We start from the raw sequence: 14267 nt of genomic DNA on the forward strand, positions 1-14267 counted from the left end.
CAAGCCAAACCTTTCCTGGTGATATTTAAAAGCCTTCCTATATTGTGTGCTTGCTTGCTCTTCTAAACCATAAGGTGCAGGTTAAAAACAAGCTGTAATGAATGCTATTTTTCTAGAACTCAAAAAATTGAGCAGGCCATGGACTGCAAACACCCTATCGCAATGGGGCCGTCAATATACTCTGAGTGAGCATCCACGATTCCAGGGACAGATGAGGAACATCTGCTTTTTGGATGGACTTCCTTGAGCATGTTAGGAGTTGGTGGAACCATTCTTGATTGGCTTAGTCTCAACCTCCTTGTCTATTTTAGGCCACCAAACATACAGCTGAGCATGGCCTTTCAACAAAGAGGCACCCAAATGATCTTTATGTATGTTAGGTACAACCATTCTGGTCCCCCAAAAGCATTGTCGAGACACTGTTGGTGCCGACATAACGTCCTCCTCTATCCATTGTCTAAACTTGTACCGGGAAATGGTTGAGATAGATGCCAATAACACTCGTCCAAGGGTGGCCAACCATGTGCTGCGGAGGGCAAACAGTCTTATAACCTCAGCAGGTGATTTTACCAATGACTTTGTACCTTCTACTTGTGAAGAGTACTAAGAAGATTCTTTGGTCAGCTGGAAAACCTGCAGGTTCTGTACAGCACATGGTTGGCCCATGTCTGTACATGGGAGTTGTACACAAACAAATCTTTGTGCCTTTCAATATTCGGCTCATATCATTTTTTTAATTTCAGGAATGATTTGATGGGTGCCACCCTCTTCAAAACAAGCACTGGCCTGATGATCCATCATCTGTGCAAATGCTCCAACTCTTCCTATGCTTTTGCCTTCATGGCATGAAGTACAAGCTGAGGTGGTCTCTTGACTGATGTGCTTCCCAACTTTAAATTCCTTGAGGGTGCCCAGCTCCTTCTTAAACACTACCCAGTAGCTTTGGATATAGTGCTGTAATTGATTTTTCTTGTCAATTCAGTCAGATCTCTCTTTGCCAGTCATGGCCAATCTGACCATGACGATGATATTAGGTTTCCAGCCATCTCTGGGTCCCTGAGAAATTTTGAGTGCTTTCTTGAAAGTCAGGGAAGGAAAACTCTCCCAACAGAAGGCACAATACTGTATGCTATTATCATTAACCCTACAGAGCAGTCTTAGGTCACGTCATCAAACACAAGGCAAAATGCACAGTGCTCAAACATCTGGCGCAACTACCTTGCAACATAGGCATTAATCTGGTCTTACTCACTGAAATGACTTAACTTTGAAACTCTGGAGGCCTTCAGACTGCAGTAATTCAGAGCCAAATCTCGCACAAAAGAAACACATAGTAGAAAAGAGCTCTATTTAATGGTCATATCTACAAGGTAATGCCAGATTTGCAGAACTCTCACAAGCTGCTTCAAAATATTCTTGAAAATATCGAAAATATTGCTTAATTTGTGAGCAAATCTGTAAAAGAAATCTGCATCATGACAAACATACTTTCATTTTAGGTAGTAATAGTATGAATCAGTTCAAAATTTATACTCTCATATCACAAATATGGGAAAACAAAACAAATAAATAAAAAAACACTGGTGCTATCCTCAAAAAAATACTTTCTTAGCTTAGCTTTCTTATTCTGCAATGCTCTGGTTGCCTTGCTGAATCTAAATCTACGTAATGCATCATTCAGGTTACATGGGTGTTGTGGTCTATGATTCATCTCCATGGCCATGGGCAGTTTGTTAGGGAGTTACATCCGAAGGCTATAATCCAAACAAGCAGATCATGAAAGAGAGGACATACATATACAATATGCAACTGATGCATTAGTCAGGAAAACAAAGCCTAGTTTTTCTACAAATTAGATAATAAAAATGCCTATTATTGCGAAAAAACAAACAAACAATTCACTTCCCTGCAAGATCCTGAATACCAGAGTACCTACTGTTGGGGTCTGAGTGAATTCCTGTTTTGCTCGCAGATCAGTTGGGAGAAGAGGGTCTGAATAGCGTGATTGCAGAGTGGACTTCTCATCTGGATATACTCTTGGCAAGGCCACAACACATCAATAAAATCATATGGCACCATTCAAACCATTGTCTTTTTCCCACTGATGTACACCTTTTAGTTTTTATTTCAAATGCGGGTGTTGGCCAGGCTGTTAGGAGCCTCAGTTAGTGCCCAGCATTGTGCCAAATTAAAGCCCTCTTTGTTGAATCTCAAGAGCTGAAGGTCGTCAGCAGTTGTGTCACGACAGAAGTAGCTGACTGATGTTGGAAATATCAAGACATGATGGACTACAGCTCCCTGGCCTGAGGGTAAAGCACAGCTACTCTCTGCCTGGGATACTCACTCTGTAAAACTTGCTCTGCCCACTCCAGTGCATTCACAGCCTGCTAGACAAAAGTGGGCTATAACAAACAAATTTATAATTTAAGCAACCAATAGTGAAACAGATGTATATTGACATCATCTTAAGTCAAGGTAGCTCAAAAAATGTTGAAATCTGCCAAAAACGAAGTATTTCTCTTTCATGTCCTCACATTCTTGCTTATGTTTCATATAAAATGTGATACAAAATGGTGCTGTTGCATGAATCATGTCAGTCAATTAGTTTGATGTAAAATGTACTTATTAGTTTAGTTAAATTTGGGTCAACAAAAATATGGCACAAAATTTGAGTATAGACAAACAAGAATATGATGGCGAACGCACGCGACGAGAACTGACAGCATTAATAAACTCAATAGAGTTAGCAGTACAAATACGGCTGGGTAGTCTGCTACTGTTGTTATTGTTGTCCCTCCACTCTCACATGGCTTTTTGTTTGAAATGTAATGTGCACGTACAAAGTGCAGCCATGACGTCACTGTTTTCACAGGATCTGCGTATTGTCACTTTATATGGCGACAGAAAGGGTGGCGTTTTCAAAAACCGGTTTTAAAAGTTTGTGTTTTCAGGCCCCTAAAATGCTGTTGTCGTGTTAACAAAAGGCCAAACCACAAAAAAAAGTTTAACGTTTCATGCAACAACTGTTGCAATGTAATCGGCTCCTTAGCTGGTTTGTCTGCATTGACTTGAGTTGCTAGAGAAGAAGACAATAGTCTTTAAAGTCATTCAGATTGGTTAAAATTGCTGCCAGCTATCACAAAGACACCACTTGAAATGCCTTTGGTGTGGGGCAGTAGGGTGTTAATAAAGCTGATAATTCCTTGACTGAAACAGACTGCAAATTGAAAATTCTTAAACAAAATGCTCATAACAACTTCTGGTTCATTCAAATGTCTGAAACTGGTGTGAATGAGACATTTCTTTGCTGCTTGCTCTCATTTCCTTCCTCTGAATCTCTGAAAACAACTCTGGAATGGCAGCACTCCAAAAGACAGAACGGAGACGTAACCTCAACTATAACATATTTTTTACAATGGCTAACATCAGGCTAACGCATTTTGGCACATAAGCCTTCATCAGAGCATCTGTTTTTGGCAGAGCACCCAACCAGAGGAAGGTTATATGAGGAGGCGCACCTGCTATATGTTTTTCACTGCTTGCTCTCATTCTCATCAAGTGTGATGTCGTCGCATGACTGACAAGCTGCTGCCTGCGGCCTATTTTAACAAGATACTGCTGAATAGTATACACCTAATATATATACCTAATATACCTACTCATATATTAGACTGCATCTGTTAAATATGATAAAAATAATCAGCCAAATTCAGTCTACAAGTTGTACATCTATATATTCCTACATTAGACACATAGTGAATACTCTAAACACGTTATTTAGTAAACAGACAAAAGCCAAACTGCCACAGTGAATTAAATATGTAAAGTTCTTAAGGCGATAAACATCATCATGTATCATGTAATCATTAAATGATTTCTCTTAATGTAGTTGAGCTTTTGTACACATAACCTGGCTGTACAGCATATTCAGATATGTTATAGGTGCCACATTGTCTCTGCCTACCATTCATTAACCCTTTGAAATGTGGACTGACATCAGTTTTCTTCATCAGTGTTGTGTTCGGACATCTTTCTCAAGCATTTAAATCTTTGAAACTCAAGCAAATTGGTTTACTTTGTTTTAAAAAAAATGGAAAAGGGCAACGACCAGCTTGGAAAAAAAAATGTCCCGCAAATTGCAAGAAATTAGTAAAAGCCGACAATAGAACATATTTTTAATTTTTTTTAAAGCTATTTTTTTAAAGCAAATTTTTAGGTACTTTTTTGTCTCCTTTTAGTAATTTCTTGCAATTTGTGGGACATTTCTAGCCAAGTTGGTCATTGACCTTTTTCCCCATGTTTTTTTAAGGAAATCAAACCATTTTGCTCAAGTTTCAAAGACTCAAATAGCTTGCTTCTCCAACCTGGGAGTATACCAACTGACATCTACTGTATGAAATATACAGTCTATGGTTAAGATCCCCATAAAACCCTACTTCAAAATTCTGAACTATCCCTTTAAAATAGCCCTACCATTAACAAAATCATTAAAAAGCTAGTATGCTGCTCAAAATTCCAACTATTTTCATACCGCTCAACATCTATTGTGGTTAAATAGTTTCAGTCAAACAATCAACCCAAATGACACACACTAATGACTTGTCCCCCACGCCTTCTATTTTCTGCAATTATCAAAATAACCATTATTCTAAAGAGCGGATATAAAAGATGCACAATTTCCAATAAAAGTTAATGGGCCAAAAGTGTTTTCCCTGATCTGCAAATCAAATGCCACAGAAAAGCCGCCATGTAACACAACGAGGCCATAAAACATCTCCAATCAGAACAAAAAAAATCAATACATCCACTATCCCTGCTTTTAAAAAGCATAGTGTTTGACTGCTCTTCTCCGCGTGTGCCCTACTTCTCGAGGAGCAGCCATCTTCGATATGTGAATAGATGCATAGTAATGACATGGTAGCAGTCACATCAAAGCTGTCCCCCTATATTTTGCCAAGGGCCGACTCTTCGACAGATTTCAGCAGGAATGGCTCACGGTGCACGCACCTCGGCTTGTAAATACCCCTGATAACAGAGCCCAAAATGGATTCAACACGTACCTCCAAAATCAGGCCTTAAACGGATGTCATATCCCTTCAGCAACTTGTCCACGGTGGTCTTGGCCACAGACATTCCAGAGCTTCCAGTGGAGGAGCTGCGGGCAGAAAGCACGAGTGTTTAGAGCCATTTTAAGTAGTGGAGAGGGGGAAAAAAGCAGCAAAAACAGATACATTTTGTTTCTCTACAGAACACACATATGGCACAATAAATGATTACTGCACGGACATTAACCCTTTGAAACATGGAGCGACAACACTTCTCTTGTGACGCTTTCAGACGCCTATCACAAGCAAAACAAGGAAAACTATATTTATAATTATCATAGTTGCATATATTGTTATGCACTTTTCCCAGGGCATTTTAATTTTTCACAAATTTTCCAGTAATTTCTTTTACTTTTTACTATTTTTTTTTTGCTAATTTTCAGGTCATTTCTTCCTTTGTTGCTCTTTGCCTTATTTTCACTTGGAAAAAAACCCAAAAACAAAACAGGTTTCTCAGGTTTCAAGTGGGTTAATGACATGAATGTTTGAAAGGGAAGCCCTTACATGGTGAAACAGCATTTAACACATGTATACATCATATGTTCTTCTAAAGCAGTCATGCTCAACTTAAGGCCAACAGGCCAAATCTGGCCCACATTTGTGTGCTGGATGGTCCGCTGATCATTTTCTAATACTATGAATGTCAATAAGATGCCAGAGTGCATGAAAACATAACAAGTTGTGCATTTTTTCGTCATTTGTTCATTTAATTTCATGTCTTTATTTGAAGTTATTGCTTGTATGTCAACCTGTTCTCATTCCGAAGTTGTCAAATACCGCTGCTTTGTGAGTGATTTCAGCGTGAGATACTGACGCCAAACGCCACTTTTTGTAACGGTATGATATACTGCCAGAAGGTGGAGTTTCTAATGCAGCTGGAAAGAACCTTCTGAGTTGTTAAGATATGCTGCCAATCAGCTGGATGGCACCTGGCACGGCATCGTGATACATGGACTGACGGCATCACTTGGTAACATGGCTGTATGATACACTTACTGGATGGCATCATGTATAAACGCTGCTGGTAAGGACATAATATAAGGAGCGTGACGGTCCTGTTAGGACCGATGGGAGGGGAGGTGGATGGGTCCAACAAACCCTGAACTTTCACCTAGGAGCAGATTCTTTGCTTTCTTTATGAATGTAGAGCCAGATCATGATGTTTTTTCTCAACCAAACCACGTGCTTTTTTTGACATCCTGGCACTGGCTGTATCTAGGAACATCAACAGCAGATGCAGGAGGACACCTGGAGTGTAATATGTAGACATGAAAGTCCACAGACAAAGCAACAATATGTGACGACTTGGGATGAGAACTGTTGTGCATGTAAATGTTTGCACGTACTCCACTCTCTGGTGGCTGGGTGGGGTTTCGGGGGCAGTTTGACTGGATGGGATTTTGGAGGGAAGTATGAGTACAGGTGGTAAGGGACACAGATAGTGGGTGGATGGGAAAAATTGGATTAAAACGATATGTACAAATTGCCAACATCTGATATTTAAAGTTGTTTTCTGTGTACATACACAAAATGTAAAAAAAACGACAGAGGTCTGTATATCTTCAAATCCTTGAAGCGCTCCTGCATACACCTGACCTGTTCTGCATTGCTTCAGTTTCATTTACAACTTGCCAACAATGAGTTTAGACATAAAACCAGGGTTTCCACACATTTTCATGGACAAAATTTCAAAACATTTCCATGACTTTTCCAGGACCCATAATAAAAATGTTTTCTTCTTGTCCTACTTATATTTTTCAAAGATATCAGATTCAAACTCTGTTCAAACATAAAGGGAGAGAGGAAATGCATCGACTCAAAAGCTTTTTGAGTGTATTTGCATCTCTTTGGGGTGCTTTTTGCGTCATTTTAGAGGTTGTTTTGCATGACTCTCGGTGGTTGTTTCTTGCGTCTCTTTGTAAGGTTGCTTTTTTGTGTCTCTTGGGGGTCATTTTGCATCTATTTGGAGTTGTTTTGAATTCTTTGTGGTTGTTCTGCATCTTTTTGGGATGATTCATTGACCATCACTGCAAACAATTTAACTACACACAACAAAATTCCATGACTTTTCCAAAACTTTCAATGATTCTTTACTAATTCCTTGACTTCTTCAGCCCTGGAACATGTGATTGTAAAATTCCATGACTTATCCAGGCATTTAATGAACAACGAATCCCTGGCAAACATAAAACGGTTCAAAACAGGTAATTTGATTATTATATATACTGATAAATACAATAAATGTTTGTTCTTTAACTGGGCCCCAAACTCTGATCATTTTGAAAAGTGGCCCCCACAGAGCAAGCTGAGCGTTTTCAAGAAATGCTTCCCAACTGTTAGGTTGCAGTCCAAAGGTGGGTCAGGGGCCCATTCTAAATGGACCACAGGTGAATTTGCCATATTTGTGAAAAAACAGAGATTATTTCGAAGTACAGTGACTTTCCAGCACAGAGCTTCTATTTTGAGGTGCTGTTTTGGTTAATTCTTGCAATCAGTTTTATTTCTTTGTCCTCTAATCCAACGTGCTGTTTACATTTTGTGAAATAAAACTGAATGTGTGGTAATTTATCTAAAGTGTGGACCTTAAACTAGTGATTTAGGAGAAATCTGGACCCTGTGGCTGGACCATCTGGGATCCACTGCTCTAAAGGAAGCATTCATTTGTCATATTTCTTTCTTAATTTCAGTTATAGTTTTCACACTGCGCAGAGGATATTTTTTGTATGTTGCTGTCAGTTGTCAGACAAACATATTAAAATTATGCTGACTCTTGTGTTGTCAAGGCGAAGGTTCAAAAATCAGCCTTGTGTGTGCATTTTTCCCCGTGTAACCCCACCTACATGTTTCCATCAAATCAGTTAAAGGTTTGTGAGGGTGATACACCTCCCAAGCATTTTATTGATGTCAATCCTTTCAGAAAAAGTGATCTAAAAGTCACAATCACTGTTTTTTTGGCTCATGTATGAGGTAGAAGCCCAGTCTTATTCATGCATGTGTTTAAATAATCTCCACACACCCTCCCATCGTGCTGTCAGAGGCACAGGCTCGGTCGGTCTGAGCTCGGAGACAGACTATCCCCAAGAGGAACTTATAGTCCGCACTAGTCTGACTGACACTTATAACATTGGTGCCATGACCTGCATCACCTGACTGAGCCCGGCTCTCCAGCTGAGCTTCCTGGAGGAGGAGGAGGAGGGTGTGGATGGAATGAGCGTAAGGGGTGGGTGAGGGGGGGAAACGAGGGGAGGAAGTGGGTTAAAATTGCTCCCCTGATAGGAGCACTAGCCCTCGGCTCAGTCAGGGAAGCGCTGTTCAATTAGCTCATAGGTAGTGCAGCTGTTCATCAAGCTGGCCGCTTACACGGGACTTGTGGGTTTGACACCCGAGAGCATCATCATCACAAGGCGGAAATATCACCTGAAACACATACGAGATTACGCCCCTTTCATCTGTTATTCTGGGTTATTATAGTGGAATCAGGATGTCAGGAAAGTGCGACCCAGTTCTGAGAACTGAGGCTGTGGGTTACTGCAGCCAAGGAAAAGGAGTAGGCCACGAGGGATCTGCAGCCTATCAGTGCCTTTAACAACAAAACAATAAAGGGATTGATCTGGAGATTGGGGCTGGGATGGTGATCTTGAAGGCTTGTGCAGTAATTCACAATGTTTCAGGGATTAGATAGGAGCTAATTTATTTAAATCTTAAATGCAGATGATGACCTACTGGAATTTTTTCCTCAATTTTGATGGATTTTTCAATAAAATGTGCAATTAAAATGATTATATGAATAAAAATATTACTTTATAGGGATGAGTGATATAAGTAGGCTTCCAGACAGAGTGGCCACAGCAGTGTAGACTCATACATCTGGCTGCTTACCCTGGAGTAATCAATCGATCCTCCTGATTGATCTTATCAGCTAATCATCAGCTTGTGCTGTCATTTTAGGCATACTGAGAGTCGCCCTTTGCACACATATCCCCATTTTGATATCGGGAGTAGGTTTCACAATAGGCTTGATACCATGCACGCGCATGTTTTTACGCTCGCGCGCGCCACAGCACCGTCTAATAGAGCATATATCGGCAGCAATGCCCCTAATAAGTAGGCCTGGGTACCCCGTTAATGCGATTTGCCACATCTCAGCCTTTTATTGACCGGTAATCACGTCTATTGGTGTGAAGGTGGATTTTTTTGTTGGTTTCTCTCCCCAAGCGACGTTTTCTTACCTTTGAACAAAGCAGAAGAAGGACAAAGCCGCCAGAGCAGAGAAAATTCCACATAATTTATCTTCTTGACGACCCAACATCTCCACAAATCCTTAGATATAGTTTCTATAATCCAACCAGTCCAGTGGTCCTCCAGTAAAACGCACAAAGTAAAAGCAGGCAATTAAAAATAATTGCCTTTTAAAAAATGTCGAATAAACTAGCCTACATCTACGCATGCGATGTCTTCATTAAAATCTTGATTTTTGTAGAAAAACAAAATTCTGGTAATTGGCCCCCGCTGTTTTTTCCCCAGCTATGGAAATCCGTGCAGGTCACAGAGCCCCTCGACCAACACCAGAAGATCAGACATCTTGCTCAAAAAACAGCATACACAATACTTTTAAAAGTGATGACAAGTCCTCTTCCCCTTAAAAAAACAAACACTGGCATGAATGACTGAGCAGCAGCCTTGATGATCAAATCGGCGGATGAAATTTCCCAGTCCAAATCTGCAGAAGAGGCATGGTTCCAGCAGCGATGCTCCGGCAGCCCAGACTATTCCACAACGTGATGTTGTTAAAAGATATTTGTTTGAAACGCTGGTCGCCGGCTGAAGAAGGGGAGGTTTAAAAAAAAGAAAAATGAAATCTTCATTCCCCTTTTTTTGCCCCCCCGTTGCTGCTGCTGATGATGATGTAGATCAGCGCAAAGTCACTGAGGGGAAAATGCACATTGAAAAAGCACTGGGTAATATCTGATGCAGACGTCAGAGCAGGCTATATCACTCCTCTGGTGAAAAAAAAAAAATTAGATGCCGAGAAATATGGATGGCCCCTTATACGCCAATGCATGTATCACAACGTCGGATATCATATCAAAGAAGCTTTGAAAAGCGCACTTGCCTCCGATGTCCAACGTTAAATGGCGTTTAATGCGCTCCGCGCGTCTTCTCCTCCAAACACTGAACAAATGACAGACATGCAACAGTCCGGAGAGACATGATGAGGGGATCTTGTCTCCTGTCGATTTTTTCCCCCCTTAAATTAAAATGATGTCCTACTGTGGGGGAGAAAGGGGGGGGGACACCTAAGGTGAATTCCTTAGCGACAGCCTGTTCATGCACTGTCTATTCTCTCTGAAACCCATTAGGATGCTGGGAGTGTGTGCCGGTGCGTTTTCATGCATTTCTTCCACTTTGCCACAATTTGGAAAACACACACACAGAGATAGGCACGCGCGATGCCGCGCGCGCACACGAACACGCGCAACCTTTTACAATTATTTATTTATTTATTTCAATTACAAACCAGAAGTTTTGCATTTTAAACATTAACAAAACAAAACAACACACTGGAAAAAAATGCAAACATCACAATTCAAGAATCGCACGAGCCTGTGTTTAAAACAGAGGAGGAGGTTTTCTTCAGGGATCTCTGTGCTGTCCAGTTGCTAAGCAACCCCAGCCAGCACTGATGCAGTTGTGGTGATGAAGGCTATGCGCAAAGGCTCATTTAAAGGAGCAGACCCAATGCTGTCACCGCTGTGGTGTCAGTGGGACAAAAGCAGACAGCAACTGATGTACCGTGGAGCCATTTCTGTTATGATAAGGAGTCGGAGGGGAGAAAAGAAAAAAACGCCATTTACAATAAAAGAAATGTGGCGTGTCAGGGATATCACACTCTGCTTTTGCTTCATCATCATTGTCTTCATCATCATCACCATCACTGTCAGGGCCACTGTGATAAATAGTCACTCTATAGCCACTTTCTTTTTTTTTAAGCATGTTAATACTCAACAGGTATTTGTTGCTTTGGGATATTTTCTGCTCTTCTACACACCCAGAAATGAGAGGAAGAAAAGAAAAAAAAAAGTTTGTCCCTCCCATAGGTGATGTCACAGCAGTTAACAAAAAAGGAAATGATTCTGCAAAGGAGGAATGTTTGCAATCACGTTTTTCTGATGATGGTTTCTGATTTCGACAGTAATGAAACAAAAAAAAGTAGAACAAGCACTTTTTTGCATTCTAGCTGGACTGTTTTCAATGCCCCGATCATGAGACTGACATTATGTGGACACACTGTAAGACATTTTTCCTTTAAACTTACACTACTGACAGCTGTAGTTGCTTGTATCAAACATTATTGTATAGTGTCAATACCAAAAATTCTGTCATTATTACCCTAGTGCTACATTTCTTACAGTATTTCAGTAGAATATGACATTGATAGTGTAATACTGGCTCCAAAAACAAAAACATTTACAGTGTTTTACTGTATTTGAGAAACAATGTCAATACTAGAGGACCCACAATGCAATATTATGACAATACTTAAGTCACAATACAATATTATCGCAATTATAAACATGTTTGGATTTGCTGAGTATTGCAGTATATTGTGATTTATTACCTTATTTTAGACTGCACATTATGTCCCAGAGGGAAAACATCTGTATTATCTAATTATTTCACTTTGGTAATTTTTATGGGAGTAAAATGTATCTATACTGAAAAAGTAAATTTATTATAATATTTTAGTAGGCTACCAAAAGTTTAATTTGTATTTATAATAGTAATAGTTTAAATCATTTTTTTAAAAAAACTGAGTCTTGGCGTTTGTGTAACGATATGATATTGTCACACAGAAATATCACAACATTATGCTGTATTGATTTTCCCCCATCCTTTGTCAATATGTAAATTACTTTAAATTTATATTGCCCTTAAAGTTATTACAGCGTAATGTAGAATATGAGGTTTACAGTGTAATATTTGCTCCAAAAAGCATACAGATTTACTAAATTTCACTGTATTTTGAAAAAAAAAAAACCCCCAAAAACCTTTACATTACTGTTAAGATTTCTGCTGTCAAACTAATTCAACAATATAATAATAATAATAATAATAATAATAATAATAATGTAATATTGGCTTCAAAAAGCAACAAGATTTACAATGTTTTAGTTTTTGATTTACTCTTTTATTATTATTATTATTATTATTACTATTGACTGCACATTACTGATAGAATTTGGCTGTATTTTTCCAGTCATTTGTTACAGTGTGAAAAGAAATGGCACTGCAATTACATAGTTTTACATGAAGGCAGAACAGCATGACTGACCATGACCTGGCACCCAAGGGTGAGCAATTAACATTACTTGATCTGCGAGACACAGACTGGATTTCACGGCTCGGACTTCGCATCACAGGAGTGAACAGATTTGCCTTCAAGCTTTCAGAGTTAGTTACTATTAGTCACTCAGACACAAAAACATGGGAAAAAAAGATTCTATGTTGAAAAATATACCATTTAACACGTCATACTTTGGTATGTTTACCATAATTTTGTCCTGTGGTAAAAGATCTACTTATGTGGGATTTTGGTAATGTATAAATGTTTGTTAACACATTAACCTTAAAAAGGAGGTTCGACTTGGGTTATGGGAGGAGATGTTGTATCTTTTCCGAGTTAAGGGGAGGATCCACAGCAAATATTAACCCTTTTAAACCTGAACAACGTGAGATTCACCATGTGGTGAATCTTTCTTTTTAATGTGAATTGTGTTTGTTTTAATTATTTGTACAAAGACAGTAATGTTTTGAAGGTAGAATGACATATGACCTGTGGCGCCATGCTAGATGGTTCCCCTCAACCTCTGGGCATGCTCAGTCCTTATTTTCAGTCTTGCTCACAATAGCGCTCACATTCACATTATTTCCTGATTATCGCAATTAACTTTAAATTGGCATCTATGACAAGGAGATCCAAGCCCCTGAGATGTGCATCTACCATGCTTGTTTTTGCTCCATTCATATGTTGCATAACACATGTGAGTTACTGGGTCACCCTTGCTCCTATGATATAAATAGTATCACATGGTTAATGCATGGTGCCTTCCAGTCACTCCCTGTTCCTCTTGCTGTTCATATCTGTCAAACACCCCAATCGACTCTAAGTAACAGATGATAAATTTAACAGATGTGTTTAGAGATGTTCCAACATGTTTTTGTCCGTTCTTCACGCAACATCACCATCAACGTGCGACATGAGTGAATATATGTGTTTTATCACAGGGGCTGACATAATGAGAGTTAATGTGTTGTGGGAGTTCACTCCCTTTGATTAGAGAACACAATCAAGGCTTCTTGTGACATTAAGTTTGATTTAAAGCAGCCGTGAGGTGAGATGACAGCTCAAGATCATGTTTGGTAAACCTCACTGTGAGAGGCCGCGCCACTACTGGTCGAATCAAGTCGCTATCTGCGCTGTCTCACCTTGGTATGGAGGAGCAGAGCACGAGACCTCCCTGGAGACTGAGATACTGGCCTGAGTCAAGTCTGAACTTGATGACCTGTCTTTACTGTGTTGTGCTACCAAGACTTGACCGAACTGATGGACAGTGGCGTGTCCAGGCTTTTTTGACTGGGGTGCCTCACTTATTTCTACTTTAAAGCCTCCGGAAACATAGCTTGAGAAAATAAGAATGCACATATCATATTAAAGTTAAGTGCCTCATTAAGTATCTACAAAAATTTGAGGGAAAATAAATAAAACTGAGTTCAAAACAGCTCATTTTGAGGATAACAGCATTTCCCCAACCTGCGTGGGTGTGGCAGATCATGTTGTCATTGATGGCTCAGTTTGCCCCAGAAACGGGAGATAATATCAATCAGTCAAAATATATCTATAACATATGTTGATAATATATATTTAATTTGTATTTAAAATAAATAAGAATTAAATAAAATTAACCCCTTGAAACCGGGATCGACAGCACTTTTCTTGATCTGGTTTAACCTGAACACAATGGTTTTATCAGAAATGTGGGGGAAAAAAAGATAATGAGTGACTTGGTAAGAAATGTTTGTCAAAATGTGAGAAATTTAGAAAATTACTTTTAAAAAGCTAGGGAAAAAAAACAAATCTTGGGAAAAATTTTATTTATAATT

The 14267-nt window shown here is 39.4% G+C and overlaps 1 protein-coding gene across 2 annotated transcripts in view; it reads right to left on the minus strand.

Moving 5' to 3' along the window:
* The window catches only part of gabrb4 (gamma-aminobutyric acid type A receptor subunit beta4), a 68660-nt gene extending 58164 nt beyond the window's left edge, over positions 1–10496 (minus strand). For both annotated transcript variants that reach the window (XM_088088387.1, XM_042499096.2), the window contains exons 1-2: positions 9335–10496; positions 5061–5155 (exon numbers count right to left, since the gene is read on the minus strand). In XM_088088387.1, the coding sequence (XP_087944513.1) occupies positions 5061–5155; positions 9335–9414 (175 nt within the window). In that variant the 5' untranslated portion in view covers positions 9415–10496. The remainder of the gene's footprint in view (positions 1–5060; positions 5156–9334) is intronic.
* Between the last annotated feature and the right edge of the window lie 3771 nt (positions 10497–14267).

Source organism: Plectropomus leopardus, chromosome 15, assembly GCF_026936395.1.
Source record: "Plectropomus leopardus strain MGB_pleo_1.0 chromosome 15, ASM2693639v1, whole genome shotgun sequence".
Lineage (NCBI taxonomy): Eukaryota > Metazoa > Chordata > Actinopteri > Perciformes > Serranidae > Plectropomus > Plectropomus leopardus.